We start from the raw sequence: 23,246 nt of genomic DNA on the forward strand, positions 1-23,246 counted from the left end.
CGTGTGGATGGGGCGTGGATGGGGCTTTTTATTTGTTCATTTTGTCATGAATTAGGATGTACAATGAGAGAACACTGGACGGGAACCTATAATCAGCTCCTCCCATCCTGTATACACCCACTGGCTACACAGAAACAGTGCCGGAAGTGATGTCACTAGCTTTCAGTAACCACACCCACTGGATGCTTTTAGGCTCAGAAGGAAGTAGAATTGAAGTAATTTGACGGCACTGGATGCTGTAAAATAAAGGTATTATAAATATGGTAGGATTTTTTTTTTCATTTTGAGGCATAAGACTGAACTTATCTCATATTAATGATTGCAGTGGAGAATTTAGGTGTTAGAGTGCACTTCCACTTTAATAAAAGACCACATAGATGAGTTCTTGCTGGGAAGAAAATATTTTAAGCAACAGATAACATGGGTTCATGAAAGACAGAAGTCAGACAAACCTGATTTCTGTTTATGAAGAGGTGAGTAAAACCTTGGACAGAGGGGTGGCTGTGGACGTGGTATACTTGGACAGAGGGGTGGCTGTGGACGTGGTATACTTGGACAGAGGGGTGGCTGTGGACGTGGTATACTTGGACAGAGGGGTGGCTGTGGACGTGGCATACTTGGATTTTGCCAAAGCATTTGACACAGTTCCGCACACACGGCTCATGTGTAAGGTAAAGTCTACAGGCTTGGAAATATCAGTTTGTAAATGGACAGAAAATCGGCTAAAAGACAGAATTCAGAGAGTAGTGGTTAATGATTCTCACTCTGAATGGTCTAAGTTCATCAGTGGTGTACCCCAAGGTTCAGTGTTGGGACCCTTACTTTTTAATATCTTTATAAATGATATTGGGTCTGGGATTAAAATCACAATTTCAGTGCATAGTGGAATAACGTCCTTACAGGATGTCTCCAATTTACAAGCTGACCTCAATGCAATGCGTTTCATTGGGCAACTATGTGGAAAATGAGGTTTAATGTTGATAAATGTAAAGTTATGCACTTGGGGGCTAAGAATATGCACGCATCATACATACTAGGGGGAGTACAACTGGGGGAATCCATGGTGGAGAAGGATCTGGGGGTTCTGGTAGATCACAATCTCAATAATAACATGCAATGCCAAGCTGTGGTTTCCAAAGCGAGCAAAGTCCTTTCTTGTATTAGGAGAGGTATGGACTCCAGAGAGAGAGATATATAATTTTGCCCCCCTGTACAAATCATTAGTAAGACCTCATCTGGAATATGTAGTTCAGTTTTGGGCACCAGTTCTCAAAAAAGATATCGGGGAACTGGAGAAAGTGCAGAGGAAGGCAACCAGGTCCAAAAATTCGGGCTGAAATCGGACCTGAAACTGTGAATGGAGGCGCACCAGACTCCTGCTGTGTGCCGCTGCATTCTCCAGTGTGAACCCAGTTGTGCGATTTCCATTGCAACTTTGGATGGGTGTGGCTTAAAAGCAACTTTGGCTTTGACTGCTGCACAACTGTCTCATTGATAACATTAAGATGCGACTTTCATGCGACCTTTGAGAGATGCAATAATTCTAGCACTAGACTTCCTCTGTAACTCTAAACAGGTAACCTGTAAAAAAAAATGTAAGGGTCGCCTATGGAGATTTTTAAGTACCGTTGTTTGTCGCCATTCCACGAGTGTGCGCAATTTTAAAGCATGACATGTGAGGTACCTATTTACTCGGTGTAACACCATCTTTCACATTATACAGTATAAAAACATTGGGCTAACTTTACTGATTTTTTTAAAATTCAAAATGTTATGTTTTCCCAAAAAATTGCGTTTGAAAGACCGCTGAGCAAATAGAGTGTGACGTAAAACATTGCAACAATCGCCATTTTATTCTCTAGGGTCTCTGCTAATATATATATATATATATATATATGAAAAAGTCCAGGAATTGCTGCACTTAATATTTATTAATTTCACATGTAATAAATGACATACTTTTCATGTCGTTGCAAATAACAGTTTCGGGCTACAAAGCTTATGCCCTTCTTCAGATGAGAACAAGATGTATACTGACATTATTGTCACTTCATTTTATATTGTTACATTTCACACCAGAAATCCATTAGGCATCAATTAATCAATTAATCAATACAAATTATCATAATTATTTTAACCACTTCCCGGCCGCCGCACGACTATATACGTCCTAAGTTTGAACGGGGATATCGTTGTTATGGCAGCAGCTAGCTGCCATAACCCCGGTATCCCTGTTTTCGTGCGGCGGCCAGCTTTCAGATAAAAGTGGTCCCTGCGGCGGATTCGCTGCGAGATCACTTTTATCGGTGGCGGGAGAGGGGCCCCCCCCTCCCGCCGCGATCCGGTGCCCTCCGCCGCTTACCGGAGCCGTCGGTAGCGGTGGAGGCGATCGCGTCCTCTGCCGTTGTGTGTCAGGAGACAAGCGAGGCCAAGATGGCGCTCACTCGTCTCCAAGATACTTCTGGGCGGAAGCGACGTCAAAACGTCACTTCCGTCCACGCCTCTTAAAGGCATATTTTTTCAAATGTAATTTTTCTAAATGACTTTTTTTTTTTTTTTTTTATTGCATTTTAGTGTAAATATGAGATCTGAGGTCTTTTTGACCCCAGATCTCATATTTAAGAGGTCCTGCCATGCTTTTTTCTATTACAAGGGATGTTTACATTCCTTGTAATAGGAATAAAAGTGACACAATTTTTTTTTTTTTTTTTTTTTTTAAACAGTGTAAAAATAAATAAAATATTTTAAAATAAATAATAAAAATAAAAAAAAAAAATTTTTAAAACCCCCCTGTCCCGACGAGCTTGCGCGCAGAAGCGAACGCATACGCGAGTAGCGCCCGCATATGAAAACGGTGGTTAAACCACACATGTGAGGTATTGCCGCGACCGGTAGAGCGAGAGCAATAATTCTAGTCCTAGACCTCCTCTGTAGCGCAAAATATGCAACCTGTAGAATTTTTTAAACGTCGCCTATGGAGATTTTTGAGGGTAAAAGTTTGACGCCATTCCACGAGCGGGCGCAATTTTCAAGCATGACATGTTGAGTATCAATTTACTTGGCGTAACATTATATTTCACAATATTAAAAAAAATTGGGATAACTTTACTGTTGTTTTATTTTTTTTATTCAAAAAAGTGAATTTTTTCCAAAAAAAGTGCGCTTATAAGACCGCTGCGCAAATACGGTGCAAAAAAAAGTATTGCAATGACCGCCATTGTATTCTCTAGGGTGTTAGAAGAAAAACCATATATAATGTTTGGGGGTTCTAAGTAATTTTCTAGCAGAAAAACCTGTTTTAAACATGTAAACACCTAAAATCCAAAACAAGGCTAGTCCTTAAGTGGTTAATCCTAAACTCTAGAGAGATGACTCAACGAGATGTAATCACGCTCCAATCACACAGAAAAAAGTTCAATTTATCCTAGTATTAAAACATAGTTCCAATTGTACTTCCAATTTTTTTTAATTAATTCTTTATGACCTAAAGGTTTAAACTCGCACTTTGACCTGCATTTATTTTTATAGATCATTAAAATTAGGTTTATTTGTTTATGGATTTTTATTTTGTTTATGGATCATGCATTATTTTTGATTATTATATTTTATATATTAATATATATATATATATATATATATATATATATATATATATATATATATAAATTTTTTTTTTTTTCTGGACATTTGTTAATGGATTCACACCTGACCTCATATATATAATGTTTGGGGGATTTCTAGCAAAAAATGCTAATTTGAACAAAAAGTTCCAGAAAAGGACCATAGATCTCTCAATAAAGAGGAACTGTCATACCTATTTCTATCACAAGGGATGTTTACAGTCCTTAAAATAGAAATAAATGTGATAAAAAATAAAATAAAATTAAAGGGGCAGTGTAAAAATAAAGTATAATAAGTAAAATAAATAAGAGAAAAATGTAAAGCGCCCCATCCCTCCATATGTAAACGCCGTTCAAACCACACATGTTATCACACATTATGATCGTTAGAGCAAGAACAATAATTCTAGCACTCAACCTCCTCTCTAAACTGGTAACCTGTAAAAAATGTGAAAGTGTCGCCTATATATATTTTTAAGTACCAAGTATTAATGCTTTACAGTTTTACATTGAATAAGCGCACCATTATTTTGTATATTTATTATTTATGAGTGTGAGTTCACTTATTGAATGGTAGCAGCTGTTCTTTGTTCACTTTATTAATATCTCACAGTATAAGGTATATTTGGCATAGCAGCGCACAAGTTTCTTTTCTATATAACAAGTACCATAGTTTGTCGCCATTCCACGAGCGTGCACAATTTTAAAGCATGACATGTTCGGTATCTATTTATTTGGCATAACATCATCTTTCACATTATACAAAAAAATCGGGCTAACATTACTAATTTGTTTATTTTAAATTCAAAAAAGTGTATTTTTTCCCAAAAAATTACGTTTGAAAGACCACTGCGTGGGTGTGACATAAAACATTGCAATGATAGCCATTTTATTCTCTAGGGTCTTTGATTAAAAAAAAAAATATATATATATAAAAAAATATATATAATATAAATAATATATATATAAATATATATATTTTGTAGGTTCTAAATAATTTTCTAGCAAAAAATACAAATTAAACTTGTGAACAAAAAGTTCCAGGAAAGGCCCGGTCTTCAAGTGGTTAGGGCTAGATTGAATACAGAGTTCCCTCTAGTGGCTAGTCTGCAAATCTTAATATTTATTGTAATAACAACTATAGGAAAGCACAAGCATGTGAAAATGTAAGTATTTTAAAGGTCAAGATTTCTGCTTAAAGTTAAACATTCCCAAACAACTATGGCGCATCCTTCTGGAGAGAAAAGACAAATAAATGCATTGTCAGGAGGGGGGAGTACTGTGATACATGGAAGTGTTACACTCATACAGAACATGTCATACATGAACAAGATATTTAATGCCAGTTTGACTTTGAACTTTCAGTCCTAGCAATATACATTTATTGTTCCCCTGAATTCATCCTCCAATGGCCATTCCTGTTTTCACAAGCAGGCGTCCCGAGATGTTTAGGGATCCTAATTAAACTGGTGGAGGATAAGGATGGCGGTGAGTGTGGAAAAAAGCAGGAAAATAACTCCCCCGTTGCTCTGAGCAGTAATGCCGTTTCCCCCATTGCTTGTAGTGCTGTTTCCCCCCTTGCTCGGAGTAGTAGTGCTCGGAGTAGTAATGCTTGGAGTAGTAGTGCTTGGAGTAGTAGTGGTCGGAGTAGTAGTGGTCGGAGTAGTAGTGCTCGGAGTAGTGATACTCGGAGTAGTGATACTCGGAGTAGTAGTGATACTCGGAGTAGTAGTGCTCGGAGTAGTAGTGCTTGGAGTAGTAGTGCTTGGAGTAGTGGTGCTCGGAGTAGTAGTGCTGTGAGAAGTAGTGCTCGGAGTAGTAGTGCTCGGAGTAGTGGTGCTCGGAGTAGTGGTGCTCGGAGTAGTAGTGCTCGGAGCAGTGGCGCTCGGAGCAGTGGTGCTCGGAGCAGTGGTGCTCGGAGTAGTGGTGCTCGGAGCAGTAGTGCTGGGAGTAGTAGTGCTCGGAGTAGTGGTGCTCGGAGTAGTAGTGCTCGAAGTAGTGGTGCTCGGAGTAGTAGTGCTCGGAGTAGTAGTGCTCGGAGTAGTAGTGCTCGGAGCAGTGGCGCTCGGAGCAGTGGCGCTCGGAGCAGTGGCGCTCGGAGCAGTGGCGCTCAGAGTAGTGGTGCTCGGAGTAGTAGTGCTGGGAGTAGTAGTGCTCGGAGTAGTGGTGCTCGGAGTAGTGGTGCTCGGAGTAGTGGTGCTCGAAGTAGTGGTGCTCGGAGTAGTAGTGCTCGGAGCAGTGGCACTCGGAGCAGTGGCGCTCGGAGCAGTGGCGCTCGGAGTAGTGGTGCTCGGAGTAGTAGTGCTCGAAGTAGTGGTGCTCGGAGTAGTGGTGCTCGGAGTAGTGGTGCTCGGAGCAGTGGCGCTCGGAGCAGTGGCGCTCGGAGCAGTGGCGCTCGGAGTAGTGGTGCTCGAAGTAGTGGTGCTCGGAGTAGTGGTGCTCGGAGTAGTGGTGTTCGGAGCAGTGGCGCTCGGAGCAGTGGCGCTCGGAGTAGTGGCGCTCGAAGTAGTGGCGCTCGAAGTAGTGGCGCTCGGAGTAGTAGTGCTCGGAGCAGTGGCGCTCGGAGCAGTGGCGCTCGGAGCAGTGGCGCTCGGAGTAGTAGTGCTCGAAGTAGTGGTGCTCGGAGTAGTGGTGCTCGGAGTAGTAGTGCTCGGAGTAGTAGTGCTCGGAGTAGTAGTGCTCAAAGTAGTGGTGCTGGGAGTAGTAGTGCTGGGAGTAGTGGTGCTCAGAGTAGTAGTGCTGGGAGTAGTGGTGCTCGGAGTAGTAGTGCTCGGAGTAGTAGTGCTCGGAGTAGTAGTGCTTGGAGTAGTGGTGCTTGGAGTAGTGGTGCTTGGAGTAGTGGTGCTGGGAGTAGTGGTGCTTGGAGTAGTGGTGCTGGGAGTAGTGGTGCTCGGAGTAGTAGTGCTCGGAGTAGTAGTGCTCGGAGCAGTGGCGCTCGGAGCAGTGGCGCTCGGAGCAGTGGCGCTCGGAGTAGTGGCGCTCGGAGTAGTAGTGCTCGAAGTAGTGGTGCTCGGAGTAGTGGTGCTCGGAGTAGTGGTGCTCGGAGCAGTGGCGCTCGGAGCAGTGGCGCTCGGAGCAGTGGCGCTCGGAGCAGTGGCGCTCGAAGTAGTGGTGCTCGGAGTAGTAGTGCTCGGAGCAGTGGCGCTCGGAGCAGTGGCGCTCGGAGCAGTGGCGCTCGGAGCAGTGGCGCTCGGAGTAGTGGTGCTCGGAGTAGTGGTGCTCGAAGTAGTGGTGCTCGGAGTAGTGGTGCTCGGAGTAGTAGTGCTCGGAGTAGTAGTGCTCGGAGTAGTAGTGCTCGGAGTAGTAGTGCTTGGAGTAGTGGTGCTTGGAGTAGTGGTGCTTGGAGTAGTGGTGCTCGGAGTAGTGGTGCTCGGAGTAGTAGTGCTCGGAGTAGTGGTGCTCGGAGTAGTAGTGCTCGGAGTAGTAGTGCTCGGAGTAGTAGTGCTTGGAGTAGTAGTGCTCAAAGTAGTGGTGCTGGGAGTAGTAGTGCTGGGAGTAGTAGTGCTGGGAGTAGTGGTGCTCAGAGTAGTAGTGCTGGGAGTAGTGGTGCTCGGAGTAGTAGTGCTCGGAGTAGTAGTGCTCGGAGTAGTAGTGCTTGGAGTAGTGGTGCTTGGAGTAGTGGTGCTTGGAGTAGTGGTGCTCGGAGTAGTGGTGCTCGGAGTAGTGGTGCTCGGAGTAGTGGTGCTCGGAGTGATGGTGCTTGGAGTAGTGGTGCTCGGAGTAGTGGTGCTCGGAGTAGTAGTGCTCGGAGTAGTGGTGCTCGGAGTAGTGGTGCTCGGAGTAGTGGTGCTCAGAGTAGTAGTGCTGGGAGTAGTAGTGCTCGAAGTAGTGGTGCTCGGAGTAGTAGTGCTCGGAGTAGTAGTGCTCGGAGTAGTGGTGCTCGAAGTAGTGGTGCTCGGAGTAGTAGTGCTTGGAGTAGTGGTGCTTGGAGTAGTGGTGCTCGGAGTAGCGGTGCTCAGAGTAGTAGTGCTGGGATTGATGGTGGTGCTTTCACAAGTAAAGTTATTTACAACAGTCATATAATTCATAGTAGAGGATAAGATTTGAGCATCACACAGAGGTTTAGTACCGCAGCCTTGAATCATTGAAGAAGAAGGGATGCTTCCTGCAGGAATAGAATTTTAACACAAGTGACATTTAACTTCTGACTTTCATTAAAATAGATGTAACCCTAAGATGAATGACATCAGTTTTGTTGAAGCGTATCATATACAATTGACTTTAATAAAAACTAGAAAAGCTACAATTTCTGGGGAAATTGTGTGAAGTGTTCTTGCCTCCACCACTAGTCTACAAGCATTATCAAGTCTAGCAGATGAAGGTATGACCACATGCATTTGGGGGGTCTCAGCATCTTGTGTTTACAACCACTGTTTCCTAGCAATGCTCATGTCCTGTTTATGCTTCACAAATACTGCTCAATACACAATACACAGGATCATGATAGATGTAATAACTGTGCAGTACTTCAAACTGTCGTATTTTAAAAACTATAAATCCTACAGCAAAGAGCTTTATATTATGAGAATCACAAGACCCAGACCTAGATTTTGATGCATAGTATGTCTCTGAAATATTAAAAATGAAAGCACGGTCGCAGTTTAGAAATTGCCCTTCAAATCTGGAGGGGGCTAGAGTGTAGTTTCAATGAATGTCAATGGACGGCGTGAGTTACAAACAAATGGTCATATTGTGAAAACTATCAGGACTATGGCTTAGCCGTGGACATGTTTAGTGGCAACAGGGATAGCTGAACGTTTTGATATAAGATTTGTGTAGGTGGGCTTGAAAATGAGGGAGTGGCGGCAGTTTAGAAATCATGTTCTGATTTTTCAGCTTTTGTCACCTCCCACTCTAGTTTTGAACAACTCCCCATTCATTCCTATGGGACCAATTTCCCAGCAAAAACGACAATATTTCGTGAACCATTTGGCGAAACGTTCCACAAAGTAATAGCACACCATTCGGGAACAATCTGCACGTTTCGGTATATTACTTGTCTATGTAGTGTAAAAACTGTGGGAGGAGTTAGGGTGGTAAATTTGGCTATAATAAGAATAACTAGAAAATGCATTTCCTGGGGAAAATGCGTGGGAATGCTGAATAGCTGAATTGCTAAAACGGCAGCCATCAAAACTGCCCCCATCAGAATTGCCCCATCAAAATTGTCCCCATCAAAACTGCCCCATCATATTGCCACCATCAAAACTGCCCCATCAGAATTGCCCCATCAAAACTGCCCCATCATATTGCCACCATCAAAACTGCTCCATCAGAATTGCCCCATCAAAACTGCCCCTTCATATTGACACCATCAAAACTGCCCCATCAGAATTGCCCCATCAAAACTGCCCCATTAGAATTGCCCCATCAAAACTGCCCCATTAGAATTGCCACCATCAAAACTGCCCCATCATGTTGCCACCATCAAAACTGCCTCCATCATATTGCCATCAAAACTGCCCCATCAGAATTGCCCCATCAAAATTGTCCCCATAAAAACTGACCCATCAGAATTGCCCCATCAAAACAGCCCCATCATATTGCCACCATCAAAACTGCCCTATCAGAATTGCCCCATCAAAACTGCCCCATCATATTGCCACCATCAAAACTGCCCCATCAGAATTGTCCCATCAAAACTGCCCCATCATATTGCCACCATCAAAACAGCCCCATCAAAACTGCCCCATCAAAACTGCCCCATCATTTTCCTCTATTATAAATCAGTACATGGTGTGTCTGTCCCCTCCCCCGGGCTCTGTAATCAGAGCTGAGATGCTCCAGCCACCTTCCTCCCTGTGTATAACAGAAGCTTTGGTAACCATGGCAACAAAACAAACACAGTACACTCTGATTAATGGCTAAAATTTCCTGAAATTACCTCTAAACAAAAAGCTTTTTCACAAAAACTGTAAAAGATATCCAACTGAAAAGATATAGCCAGATAGCTGAATATTTTGTGAACATTTTAAAGTTTGTTTGGCGTCTGTAGGTGAAAGTATGAAGGAGCTGAAACTTTTGGGAGCGGAAGAAGATTTTAAGGATCTGAAGCATGCTCCCATTGACTTCAATGTTAAAAAAAAGTGTTAAAAAGCTTAATATTTTAAAAAGTATAAATGGTAGAAAAAAAATTGAAAAAGTCCCATCATCAGCTGAAAGAGACGAACATTTTAATAGTTGAATGGTTTTAATAGCTGAAAGTATGCAGAAGTTACGCAGAGCCAAAAAACATACAGAATAATAAAAACTAGAAAATGCATTTCCTGGGGAAAATGCGTGGGAATGCTGAATAGCTAAATTGCTAAAATGGCCGCCATCAAAACTGCCCCATCATACTGCCATCAAAACTGCCCCATCAGAATTGCCCCATCAAAATTGTCCCCATTAAAACTGCCCCATCATATTGCCACCATCAAAACTGCCCCATCATATTGCCACCATGAAAACTGCCCCATCAGAATTGCCCTATCAAAACTGCCCCATCATATTGCCACCATCAAAACTGCCCCATCAGAATTGTCCCATCAAAACTGCCCCATCATATTGCCACCATCAAAACTGCCCCATCATAATTGCCCCATCAAAACTGCCCCATCAGATTTGCCCTATCAAAAATGCCCCATCATATTCCTCTATCATAAATCAGTACATGGTGTGTCTGTCCCCTCCCCCGGGCTCTGTAATCAGAGCTGAGATGCTCCAGCCACCTCCCCCCCTGTGTATAACATGAAGCTTTGGTAACCATGGCAACAAAACAAACACAGTACACTCTGATTAATGGCTAAAATTTCCTGAAATGACCTCTAAACAAAAAGCTTTTTCTCAAAAACTGTAAAAGATATCAAACTGAAAAGATATAGCCAGATAGCTGAATATTTTGTAAACATTTTAAAGTTTGTTTGGCGTCTGTAGGTGAAAGTATGAAGGAGCTGAAACTTTTGGGAGCGGAAGAAGATTTTAAGTTTCTGAAGCATGCTCCCATTGACTTCTATGTTAAAAAAAAATGATAAAAAGCTTAATATTTTAAAAAGTATAAATGGTAGAAAAAAAGTTGAAAAAGTCCCATCATCAGCTGAAAGAGACGAACATTTTAATAGCTGAATGGTTTTAATAGCTTAAAGTATGCAGAAGTTACGCAGAGCCAAAAACGTACGGAATAAAAAAATTGAAATTAAAATTAAAAATAAATAAAATCGAATAACAATAGTGGGACTGCTAAAGCATTCCCACTAATAATATATATGTGAGATAACAGTAATAGGTCTTGCTATGCAAGAACACTTAATAAAATGTTTTTTACTTCTCAACATTTGTTATATCTGTCTTGCTGATCTCCTGCAGTCTCGCTGCAACCGCTTCCCATCTATATACACTCCAACGATGGCTGCATGGCATTTCTCAGGGTGGGTTTGTTGGTGGTGACAGCAGTGGACCATGCCTATAGTATGTCTATACACCCAGCCAGGGGCGTATCTGCCTTGAGGCAAACACGGCGCTTGCCTCGGGCGGCATTTTTTAGGAGGGCGACGCCGCCCCCCAAGGTGACCACGCTATAGCCTATGACAGCTACAGGGCAATTGTCCAGTTCTGGGAGGGCATCCAACAGTGGCGGCTGGCGCTCAATTTCTTTGGGGAGGGGTGCAGCAAATTAACCTTACCCAGTCAATCCCCCCACCCACCCCCCTTCTCTTGATCGGTCGATCGTCCATTCGATCGCCGCTTCACTCACCCGTCGCCCACCAGCCCCACACTTACCCCATCCAGGTCGCGGCTTGGGCGGCTTCCCCCCTGCATCTCCTCCTGAGTCCCGGCGGTCGATTCCCCTCCTGGCCAATGGGGTCTTAGGACTCCCGGATAGGAGAAGAAGCAGTAAGACATTAGTAAATATTAATTTGCCAATGTCACACAAGTGGGTGGGCTCAGGGTGCAGTGCTCTGCGGCCCGAGCCCACCCTTTTGGAAGCCAATTAGAGCCTCAAACTCTAATCATGTGCTTAAAAAAAAAAAATGAAATCCATTGAAATCCATGCGTCCGGCACCCTGCATGGAGATTAGGGGCCTGACGCATTGATTAGGGGGGCGCCGCCCCTGCTCCCTTTACAAACAACCGCCACTGGCGTCCATTGATGTCCTCAGAACCGTGCCCGCCCACTGCTTTGGACACAGCTGATCACATGTCGGGGAAAAAGAGCCTATCACAGTGGCTCTTTACCACGCGATCAGTTGTGTCCAATCACAGCGGATCACGATCTAAACAAAGTTTCTGGAGATTTTTGGCATTCATTACCCCAGTGTAGCCTATCAGTGCCGCATATCAGTGCAGCTTCATCAGTGCCGCCTCATTCTCTGCCCTGCTGACCCCGTCCTATGTGCCACTGACTCCATCCTCTGCTCCACTGACCACATATGTGGCACTTGGATGAACCATGTCTCAGAGTCTGATGAGGAGGCACAGCTGTTCTTTGTGAATGGCTGCAGCTTCCACATCAGACCCTGAGGCAAGAACGGTATACTGCAGCTGGGGTTAGACAAATTTAGATGGGGGGGCACCCAATTTTAGTCTTGCCTAGGGCAGCACAAAACCAAAATACACCACTGCACCCAGCTCCATAAAGACATGATTTGATGGGTTTGGTGTGTCCTGCACAGAGCCCTGACCTCATCACTATTAAACAGCTTTGGGATAAGTTGGAACATTGATAGCGAGCCAGGTCTTCCCATCCAACATCTGTACCTGACCTCACAAATTCTCTTTTGCCTGAATGGGCACAAATTACCACTGTCACGCTCCAAAATTGTGTGGAAAATCTTCCTAGGAGTGGAGGCTGTAACAGATAGAGATGAGCCGAATATACAGTATATTGTCAAAAGTATTGGGACTTCTGCCTTTACACGCACATGAACTTTATTGACATCCCAGTCTTAGTCCGTAGGGTTCAATATTGAGTTGGCCCATCCTTTGCAGCTATAACAGCTTCAACTCTTCTAGGAAGGCCGTCCACAAGGTTTAGGAGTGTGTCTATGGGAATGTTTCACCATTCTTCCAGAAGCAAATTTGTGAGGTCAGGCACAGACGTTAGACGAGAAGGCCTGGCTCACAGTCTCAGCTCTAATTCATCTCAAAGGCGTTCTATTGGGTTGAGGTCAGGACTCTGTGCAGGCCAGTCAAGTTCCTCCACCCCAAACTCGCTCATCCATGTTTTTATGGGCCTTGCTTTTTGCCCCTTGTGCCATCCACCCACAGTGTCCCCCTTGTGCTCTCCACCCACCCATAGTGTCCCCTTGTGCCCTCCACCCAGTGTCCCCTTATGTTACCCACCTCCCCCACAGTGTCCCCCCTGTGCCATCCACCCACAGGGTCCCCCCTGTGCCATCCACCCACCGTGTCCCCTTGTGCCATCCACCCACCCATAGTGTCCCCCCCTGTGCCCTCCACCTACCCACCGTGTCCCCTTGTGCCCTCCACCCAGTGTCCCCTTATGCCACCCCCCCCACAGTGTCCCCCCTGTGCCCTCCACCCCCCCCAGTGTCCCCTTGTGCCCTCTACCCACCTTGTCCCCTTGTGCCCTCTGCCCAGTGTCCCCTTATGCCACCCACCCACAGTGTCCCCCCTGTGCCACCCTGAGAGACACTGTGCTGAGTCTGGAGGATACCAGTGATCTACTGTGTGCCCTGTGTTTTGGTATTTGCCCTACTGCGTGCCCCATGGCCTGTGATGTGCCCTGCTGTGTATCCCCTGATGTGCCCTACTGTGTGCCGCTTGCCCTGTGATGTGTCCTGTGAGGTCAGGCACTGATGTTGGACGAGAAGGCCTGGCTCGCAGTCTCTGCTCTAATTCATCTCAAAGGCATTCTATTGGGTCGAGGTCAGGACTCTGTGCAGGCCAGTCAAGTTCCTCCATCCCAAACTCGCTCATCCATGTTTTTATGGGGCTTGCTTTGTCCCCCCTGTGCTATCCACCCAGTGTCCCCCCTGTGCCCTCCACTCAACCACAGTGTCCCCCCTGTGCCCTCCACTCACCCACAGTGTCCCCCCTGTGCCCTCCACCCACAGTGTCCCCCCTGTGCCCTCCACTCACCCACAGTGTCCCCCCTGTGCCCTCCACCCACAGTGTCCCCCCTGTGCTCTCCACCCACCCATAGTGTCCCCTTGTGCCATCCACCCATGTCCCCCCGTGCTCTCCACCCACAGTGTCCCCCCTGTGCCCTCCACCCACCCGCAGTGTCCCCTTGTGCCCTCCACCCAGTGTCCCCTTATGTTACCCACCCCCCGGTGTCCCCCCTGTGCCATCCACCCACAGTGTCCCCCCTGTGCCATCCACCCACCGTGTCCCTAGGGTTGCCACCTGTCCGGGATTCACCCGGAGAGTTTGGGTTTGGAATCGTGTAACCGGGTTTCAGACTGCCTGAAACCCGGACACATCATTGAGACAAGACTATGGCTTCCCAGCAGGGTTGCTGGCTGCAGTTGTCTAAGCTGAGAGTGTCTGTTACACTCTCTTTCATGCTGCCCAAAGCCAGCACTAACAATCCCCCCCCCCCCCCCACACACACAGATGGGAGAGGGCTCAATCTGCACCTCTTCCTCCCACCCCTACCCCTCTGTGTCTGCCCACACTCCTCAGAAAAGGAAAGTGGGGGCTGGAAATTTGAAGTTCAGCAGCCTCAGATACATCTGGATGAGAGGTACTGACTGCTAAGGGGTGAGTGAGCTCACCATCCATCCCTGTCGGTGATTGAAGTCTCCCCCTTCTCTCTCCTGCCTCTGAGTGAGTACACTAAGGTAAATCAGGGTTCTCAGAGCACCCCTTACATCAGAGTTCCCCTTTACACCAGAGGCCACAGTGTTCCCCCTTACATCAGAGTCTTCACCGTGCATCAGAGTTCTCAGTGTTCCCCCTTAAATTAGGGTTCTCAGAGCATCCCTAATGTTAGAGGCCCCAGAGTTCTCCCTTACATCAGAGTCTGCAGAGTCCCCCCTTACAGTGAAAGGGAATTCTGTGAGTTCAGATGTAAAAGGGGAACTCTGTGGACTCTGATGTAAAGAGGGACTCGTTATTAACTTCATATGATTAGAAATGTTATTTAATAGCAAAATATATGTATAGTTTATACTACAAAAGAAAATTGCTGTGTGCCGCTAAAATGTTCGGGTTTGACTTAAAGAAAAGGTGGCAACCCTACGTGTCCCCCCTGTGCCCTCCACCCACTCACAGTGTCCCCCCTGTGCCCTCCACCCACCCACAGTGTCCCCTTGTGCCCTCCACCCAGTGTCCCCTTATGCCACCCACCCCCCCACAGTGTCCCCCCTGTGCCCTCCACCCACCCAGTGTCCCCCCTGTGCCCTCCACCCACAGTGTCCCCCCTGAGCCCTCCACCCCCCCCCCCCCAGTGTCTCCTCTACCCACCCACAGTGTCCCCTTGTGCCCTCCACCCAGTGTTCCCTTATGCCACCCACCCCCACAGTGTCCCCCCTGTGCCCTCCACCCACAGTGGCCCACCTGTGCCACCCTAAGAGACACTGTACTGAATCTGGAGGATCCCAGTGATCTACTGTGTGCCCTGTGTTTTGGTATTTGCCCTACTGCGTGCCCCATGGCCTGTGATGTGCCCTGCTGTGTACCCCCTAATGTGCTCTACTGTGTGCCTCTTGCCCTGTGATGTGTCCTGTGCCCTGCTATGTGCCCCATGCCCTGCTGTGTTCCACCTGTTGTGCTCTACTATGTGCCCTGTGATGTGCTCTACTGTGTGTCCCATGCCCTGTGATGTGCTGTGTACTCCCTGATGTGCCCTACTGTGTGCCCCATGCCCTGGGATGTGTGCCTCATGCCCTGTGATGTGCCCTGCTGTGTACCGCCTAATGTGCCCTGTTCCCAATCATGTGCCCTATAGGGTTACCACGTGTCCCGGATTGCCGGGACAGTCCCGCATTTTGCAGGTCTGTCCCGGGAACCTTCATTCCAGTATAATGCAGTGTCCCGGAATGAAACTGACACAGCTACCCCCGGGGCGATCTGATGCCCCAAAAAAAGGCCGTCAGATCGCCGCTTTACTCACTGACAGTACTTGTCCTGGCTGGGAATGTCTGGAGAGGCACAATCCCCTTCCCCTACTTGTGATTGGAGAAATAATAATGCCCACCTTTTGTGTTTAATCAGTGTAGAGCCAGCGGTGGAACAAGGTAAAACAGGTCTCGGCCGGCCAGGACAAGTACTGTCAGTGAGTAAAGTGGCGATGCGGCGGCCTTTTTTTGGGGGGTGCAATCAGTGCTTCTCGGCAGTGGTGGCTGGTAGAAATTTTTTTTGGGGGAGCGGCAAACAGAATGAACCCCCCCCCCCCCCGTCAGTCGGTTGGTAGCACTTACCCCATCGCCGGCAGCTTCCCCTGCTCGGCAGCCTCCCGTTCTCCTGCTTTTCCATGGTGGCGACTTTTGTTTCCTCCCCCCTCCTCGGCGCCCAATCGAGAGTCTTCTCTTTTCGGCCAATCGGTAAACAGGTCTTACATCTGCTTTTAATTGGCCGGATTGAGAATCAGTGTTTCAACAGCGAATATTAATTTGCTGTTGTGACACACCTGGGTGGGCTCCGGTTGTATTCTCTGCGACCCGAGCCCACCCTATTTTGAAGCCTTTGGCTCTAATCAGGCGCTTGGAAAAAATCCCCTGCCGCTGTAATTCATGCACCCGGTGCCCTGAAAGGGGTCGGACGCATGAGTAGGAGGTGGCCGCGGCAGCCGTGGATAGATTCATGCTATGTATGAATCTATCTATTATGCATATAGGGGTGGCGTGGAGAGAGGGGGTGACGCTCGGGCGGCCCTAATGGACGGGCCGCCACTGCTTCTGGGTAAAGCGTGCACCTACCACCCCAGGTGCTCTGTGATTCGTTACAGCACAAGCTAATTTTTGGAAGGGGGGGTGGGGGTGGGTTTCCCTGAATGGCAGTTTGGAAATGTGGTCACCCTAGTGCCCTACTGTGTGCTCTGCTGTGTGCCATACTATGTGCCACATGCCCTGTGATGTGCGGCATGCCCTGCTGTGTACCTCATGATGTGCCCTGTACCCCCTGTGATGCACCATGCTGTGCTCAATAATTTGCCCTGCTGTGTACAGCATAATAAACCCTGCTGTGTGCCCTGTGATGTGCCCCATGCCCTGTGATGTGCTCAGTGCCCTGCTGTGTGCCCCATTATGCGCCCTCCTGTGTGCCCCATGATGTGCCCTAAGCTCTGCTGTGTGCCATGTGATGTGCCTTACTGTGTGCCCCATGATTTATGTAGGTGGGGATTTGTATAGGTATGGCTTGCGTGTGGGCGGGGACACAGGGGGCCCCATGATCTTCTATTGCCCGGGGACCCCATGAGTTGTCAGTCTGCCCCTGGACTGGCCTGCACAGAGTCCTGACCTCAACCTGATAGAACACCTTTGGGATGAATTAGAGCAGAGACTGCAAGCCAGGCCTTCTCATCTAACATCAGCGCCTGACCAAACATTCCCATAGACACGCTCCTAAACCTTGTGGACAGCCTTCTCAGAAGAGTTGAAGCTGCAAAGGGTGGGCCAGCTGAATATTGAACCCTGAGGACTAAGATCTGGATGCCACTAAAGTTCATGTGCGTGTAAAGGAAGGCGTCCCAATACTTTTGGTAATATAGTGTATATCATTTGTTCTGCCTAGGAAACTCTCAACGGCCAAGTCCTCCTCTGGTCCTGTGTAAGCTTGAAGTTAATTCTGGTTGGAGCTTACACAAGGTTCAGGACTCTCTGCCCACCTCTATGTGACAGCACTGGGCCAATCACCAAGCACCAACACTGTCACATGGGAAGGTAGGGGCTGAGTGATGTCTGAGGTCAATATACTAGGACAAGACACATTTGCGTTATGAAACTGCAATATGTAAGGTGTTATCAAATGTGTATGAATTTACCTAACATGGCTGTCTGTGCATAGCTCACACACTGGGTCTCTTGTCCGGTGCAGTTCATGGTGGTGTAAGTCTCACAGGAGCTGGAGCCAAAAGATTCACATGTTTTGCATTGCACATCATTTGATACTTGGCTCGTAGATGTTGCTGTTGAAATATAATACAAACATACAGAGATAAATAAACCTAAGGTGTACTACAGGTTCACTCACCACAATGAGTTAATGGAGGAGCACTGTTGTCATTCTAGAATGGGACTACAGAACACCTCTACATCTCTTCTCCATGACATAGAGGGAGATGTTTTGTAGTCCTCATATATAGGGCCGCTGATAGGGGGGTACCTCCTGTAGGGGGCCCGGGCAGACAGGGGGGGCCCGGACAGCAGGAGGATTGGTGGAGCAGAGAATCGAACGATGACAGAACAATGTCCTGTGTGGCTCTCTGCAGCATCTGAAAGACTGTTTCTCCCCCTCTCCCTCCCGCCGGCTTTCAGCTGATGGGTGAGAGACACACATGGCCAAATTTAGGGGGGTGCTGGGGTGGGCTTTGCCAGATTTTAAATATATATGATGGCTGCGCTTAGGACAGTAATTGGGTGTGCAGCCCCCCTGAAAGGAGCTTCCCTAGGGATCCTCCAACTAATTGCAAATATATCTTTATTGGGGTGTGGCGCTACCTAATAGGTATATGGGATAATGAGCTAAATGGAGGAGGGGGCTGACTACTGTCTAGAGTGGTGAGCGTGTCCCTACTATGCCCAGATTAAGTGATAATTACAAACTAAATATTACCCAGTAAGGGTTATAAAAATCAACATTCAATTGTACCAAAGTGTTAACTTCTCTATGTGATAAAGAAAATCGTGATAGATACCGTGCACATTGACATATGGTTCCTTCTAGATAAGGTGAAAATAGAGAACTCTAATAGTCCCCTGTAGATAGTGCCATCAAAAAAATACCAGGAACTACAGGGAACCCATCAGGGCGGGAATTTTTTGGTTTTGGTTGTATCTGAAGGTGGGAGCTCCAGGGAGTCACCATGAATATGAGTTAACTATCCATAAGGAGGCCGGAGATTACCCTGGGTGCCCTGACAAATACAGTGGTGAGGAGATCGTGGAGGATATATCCATACGCACATTGCCCCTTTTGGGGTGATTGGATTTGGTGAGTGGGGACCCTTGAGGGGGAGTACAAAAGTCACCAAGAACTTTGAGAGCACTCCAGTCACGGTTCTGTTTGAAGAATTTGAACACGATTTTTGCAGAAATCCTATTATTTATGGACTATGAACACTACATGATCCTGTTTGATGCTATGTTTATATGTTTGAACTGATATGTAGAGGTTGCAGTTTATGGCCTCGCATAGTGTAAACCCACAATGTTATATGTATAATGGTATTTTTTTGATGGCACATCACTATTATCTATAGGGGACTATTAGAGTTCTCTATTTTCACCTTATCTATTATTAGAAGGAACCATATGTCAATGTGCACGGTATCTATCACGATTTTCTTTATCACATAGAGAAGTTAACACTTTGGTACAATTGAATGTTGATTTTTATAACCCTTACTGGGTAATATTTAGTTTGTAATTATCACTTAATCTGGGCATAGGAGGGACACGCTCACCACTCTAGACAGTAGTCAGCCCCCTCCTCCATTTAGCTCATTATCCCATATACCTATTAGGTAGCGCCACACCCCAATATAGATATATTTGCCAGATTTTAGTTCTCCCCCCCAGGCCTCCCCTGGATGTTGTGTCTGGCCGACGCCCACTGAGCGCCTTCCCCCGACCACCCCAGCCTGCACTTAGGACCGGGACAAGGAGACGGGAGGCTGGAGCACTGAGAAGAGGCAGAGAATAAACAGCCAGGAGGAGATGTGCTGTGTTGTGTTGTCGCCTCGTATCAGAAAAGCGCTCATCTATACAGTACATGAGACAGGATCACTCTTAGATTGCATTGGACTGTACCATACCTTCCAACCTCTAAACTTTTGAATAAGAGACACTTGAGGTAAGGGACGACTTGCGGCATGCATATCGGCAAAATGTGTGTGGCCAAACTCTTGCCAGTGTGAGGGGCTTAAATGGAGAGGTTAAACAAAACCAGTCTGTGGGAAGATGTGTGTGATGCCTGGTACAGTACCTTCCATGCTAGCAGTGGGCAGGACCCTTTCTTGTAGCTGGGTGAGGACAGGAGGTTACGGAGGTGCTCTGCTCCTTCCAGAGGATCTGTTTGCTGTGAGATACAGCTGTCCCTGGCTGCCTACATCTCCCACTCCTTCTCTGGCTCTGGTCAGCCTCTTCTCCGGTCCTGGGAGGTCCTCAGAGCTCTTCTCCCTCCAGGGTCATTCATTCCTTGCTGCCCTCGCTGCTCACCTTGTCCGCGCCATCCTTGAGCCGGGTGTGGTCGTCCTGCCCACACCTGTTGGCATTTACTGTCCCGCTCCCCGTACCAGCTGCCACTGCACTCTCCCTACTGGCCCAGTGCCCGATGTGGTCAGTACGCCCCTGGGTCGCAGAGTCCCGGTACAGGGGGGTGGAGCCACCGGCCCCGACATCCCTGATTGATCACAGGCTTATGAAGGTGCCGCCTCTGGCAGGAAGAAGTGAGCAGCGCCGGCTGAAAAAAATCCTTGCTGGTGCCAGCGCCAGTGCATCCCTGTCAGGGAAGTCAATGGAGCCAAGTGCCGTGACTTTTCCCGGCATTGGGCTCCATTCTGGGATGTTGCTTTAATTCGCCGTGTTGCCGGGACATACAGCAAATCCTGGGACGGTCTCAGCGAATCCGGGACGGTTGGAAGGTATGCTGTACACACACACACCTCCCCCTATCCTTATTTTCTGCTGCCGGGAGATGAGCAGCCTTTGGAGGAGATAGGGGCAGTGTGTGTGTACAGTCCAATGCTATCTAATAGCGATCCTGTCTCATGTAATGTATAGACGAGCACTCTTCTGACAGAGGGCAAGAGCACAACACAGCGCATCTCCTCCTGGCTTTGCACTGGCTCCCCCATGTAAGTTGGGGGAGGGGGATGGGTGAATATCTGTGCTGGGAAGTGTAATGGAGATTTGGGGAAGGGGGATATGTGATAGAAGGAAGAATGAGGGGGGAGGGTCTTTTAAGCCAGAAGGGGGGGACATTAGTGCTAGGAGGGGGGTGGGGGATTGGGGTAGGAAGGAAGGAAGAAGGGGATATGTAAGGGGTTGAATTTGTGGGAATTTGTCCTAGGAGGGGGATTGGAGAAAGAAAATCTGTGCCAGGAGAGGAGATGGGGGGGGGGGGGGATTTTGTGCCAGGAGGGGGTGAGGGAATATGGGCTAATAGGAGGGATTTGTGCTGACATGGGGGATTTGGAGGAGAAGATTTGTGCTAGGATAGAAAGTTTGGGAAGAAAGAAAATATGTGTTAGTGGGTTGATTTTTTTTGGAGTGAGGAATTTGTGCTAGGATGGGAATTGGGATGGGATTTGAACTGGGGTTGGGGGCAAAGATTCGTGCTGGGAGGGGGGATTTGAACTGGCAGTTGGGGGAATTGTGCAATATTGTTTGGGGAGAATTTTGGATTCCAGACAGAATTTATGTTTTTTATGTATGACGGAATGTTTGTGTCCACTAATAATGATTTTCATGTATTATTAGTGAAGATATAACTTTAATATTTTTTCATGGGGGGGGGGGGGGGGGCTGTCAGGTAGGCTGTATGGGGCCCCATGATTTCTAATGCCCTGTACACACGATAGGATTTCCCGACAACAAAATCCATGTTTTTTTTCCGATGGATGTTGGCTCAAACTTGTCTTGCATACACGCAGTCACACAAATCCTGTCGGAAATTCCGAACGTCAAGAACGCGGTGACGTACAACACGTATGACGATCCGAGAAAAATAGGATTTTTTAAGACAGCTTACCTGTAAAATCCTTTTCTTTCGATGGACATCACGGGACACAGAGCCACAGTAATTACTGATGGGTTATATAGGGTATCACTGGTGATTGGACACTGGCACACCCTATCAGAAAAGTTCAACCCCCTATATAATCCCTCCCCTTGCAGGGATACCTCAGTTTTGTAGCCAAGCAATATAGTGTAATAGAAGAGGGGCGGGACCTCTGTCTCCCGTGATGTCCATCGAAAGAAAAGGATTTTAAAGGTAAGCTGTCTTAAAAAATCCTATTTTCTTTCTCAAACATCACGGGACACAGAGCCACAGTAATTACTGATGGGATGTCCCAGAGCAATGCTACCTGAGGGGGGGGAACCACGACCAAGTAGGGTGCAATCATACCTGAGGACCCTGTACCGCTGCCTGCAGCACACTACGCCCAAAGGCGATATCCTCATGCCTTCTCACATCCACCTGATAGAATCTGGTGAATGTATGGACTGAAGACCAGGTTGAGGCCTTACAGATTTGAGCCATAGAGGCCCGGTGATGCACTGCCCAAGAAGCACCAATAGCCCTTGTGGAATGTGCCCTGATCTGAAACCAGGACCGGACTGGCCTACTGGGACACCGGGAAATCCCCCGGTGGGCCGGCTGTCTGGCTGCCCCTGGGGTCGCTGTGAGGGCAGCGGCGCCTGAAAGAAATATGGCTGCGGGGCCGGGCTGACATGCAGCTGCGCAGGCGCCATCGCTGTTCTCGGAAATGCGGGCTCGGATTGTTCTCGGAAGTGTGTAGGGCTTTCCCGAGCTAGCCGTGCTCGGGAAAGCCCGTATACACTCGGCAATTCCCAGAAATGCGGGCGCATGCGCAGTGACACGATGGTGCAGAGCGGCGCCATTTTTAAAAGTAAAGCAGTTACAGCGCTCGCCGCTCAGTGAGTACTCACCTGGTGGCCTCTTCCTATGTCCCCCCTACAGCCTCTGACCTCCTGCCCCCCCCCTGCAGCCTCTGACCTCCTGTCATCCCCTCCGCAGCCTCTGACCTCCTGCCCCCCCCTGCAGCCTCTGACCTCCTGTCATCCCCTCCGCAGCCTCTGACCTCCTGTCCCCCCCCTGCAGCCTCTGACCTCCTGTCCCCCTCCTGCAGCCTCTGACCTCCTGTCCCCCTCCTGCAGCCTCTGACCTCCTGTTCCCCCCTGCAGCCTCTGACCTCCTGTCCCCCCCTGCAGCCTCTGACCTCCTGTCCCCCCCCTGCAGCCTCTGACCTCCTGTCCTCCCCTGCAGCCTCTGACCTCCTGTCATCCACCCGCAGTCTCTGAGCTCCTGTCCCCCACCTGCAGCCTCTGACCTCCTGTCCCCCCCTGCAGCCTCTGACCTCCTGTCATCCCCCCGCAGTCTCTGACCTCCTGTCCCCCCCTGCAGCCTCTGACCTCCTGTCATCCCCCCGCAGTCTCTGAGCTCCTGTCACCCACCTGCAGCCTCTGACCTCCTGTCCCCCCCCCGCAGCCTCTGACCTCCTGTCATCTCCCCGCAGTCTCTGAGCTCCTGTCCCCCCCCTGCAGCCTCTGACCTCCTGTCCCCCCCCTACAGCCTCTGACCTCCTGTCCCCCCCTGCAGCCTCTGACCTCCTGTCCCCCCCTGCAGCCTCTGACCTCCTGTCCCCCCCTGCAGCCTCTGACCTCCTGTCATCCCCCCGCAGTCTCTGACCTCCTGTCCCCCCCCTGCAGCCTCTGACCTCCTGTCATCCCCCCGCAGTCTCTGAGCTCCTGTCCCCCACCTGCAGCCTCTGAACTC

The 23,246-nt window shown here is 48.2% G+C and overlaps 1 protein-coding gene across 1 annotated transcript in view; it reads right to left on the reverse strand.

Annotated features, from left to right (window-relative positions):
• Window positions 1-4,723: 4,723 nt before the first annotated feature.
• The window catches only part of LOC141111492 (uncharacterized), a 75,193-nt gene continuing 56,670 nt past the window's right edge, over window positions 4,724-23,246 (reverse strand). The window contains exons 8-10 of the mRNA XM_073603784.1: window positions 17,548-17,691; window positions 7,610-7,725; window positions 4,724-5,188 (exon numbers count right to left, since the gene is read on the reverse strand). Coding sequence (XP_073459885.1) covers window positions 5,078-5,188; window positions 7,610-7,725; window positions 17,548-17,691 — 371 coding nt within the window. The 3' untranslated portion in view covers window positions 4,724-5,077. The remainder of the gene's footprint in view (window positions 5,189-7,609; window positions 7,726-17,547; window positions 17,692-23,246) is intronic.

The sequence above is a fragment of the Aquarana catesbeiana genome, linkage group LG10 (assembly GCF_042186555.1).
Source record: "Aquarana catesbeiana isolate 2022-GZ linkage group LG10, ASM4218655v1, whole genome shotgun sequence".
Lineage (NCBI taxonomy): Eukaryota > Metazoa > Chordata > Amphibia > Anura > Ranidae > Aquarana > Aquarana catesbeiana.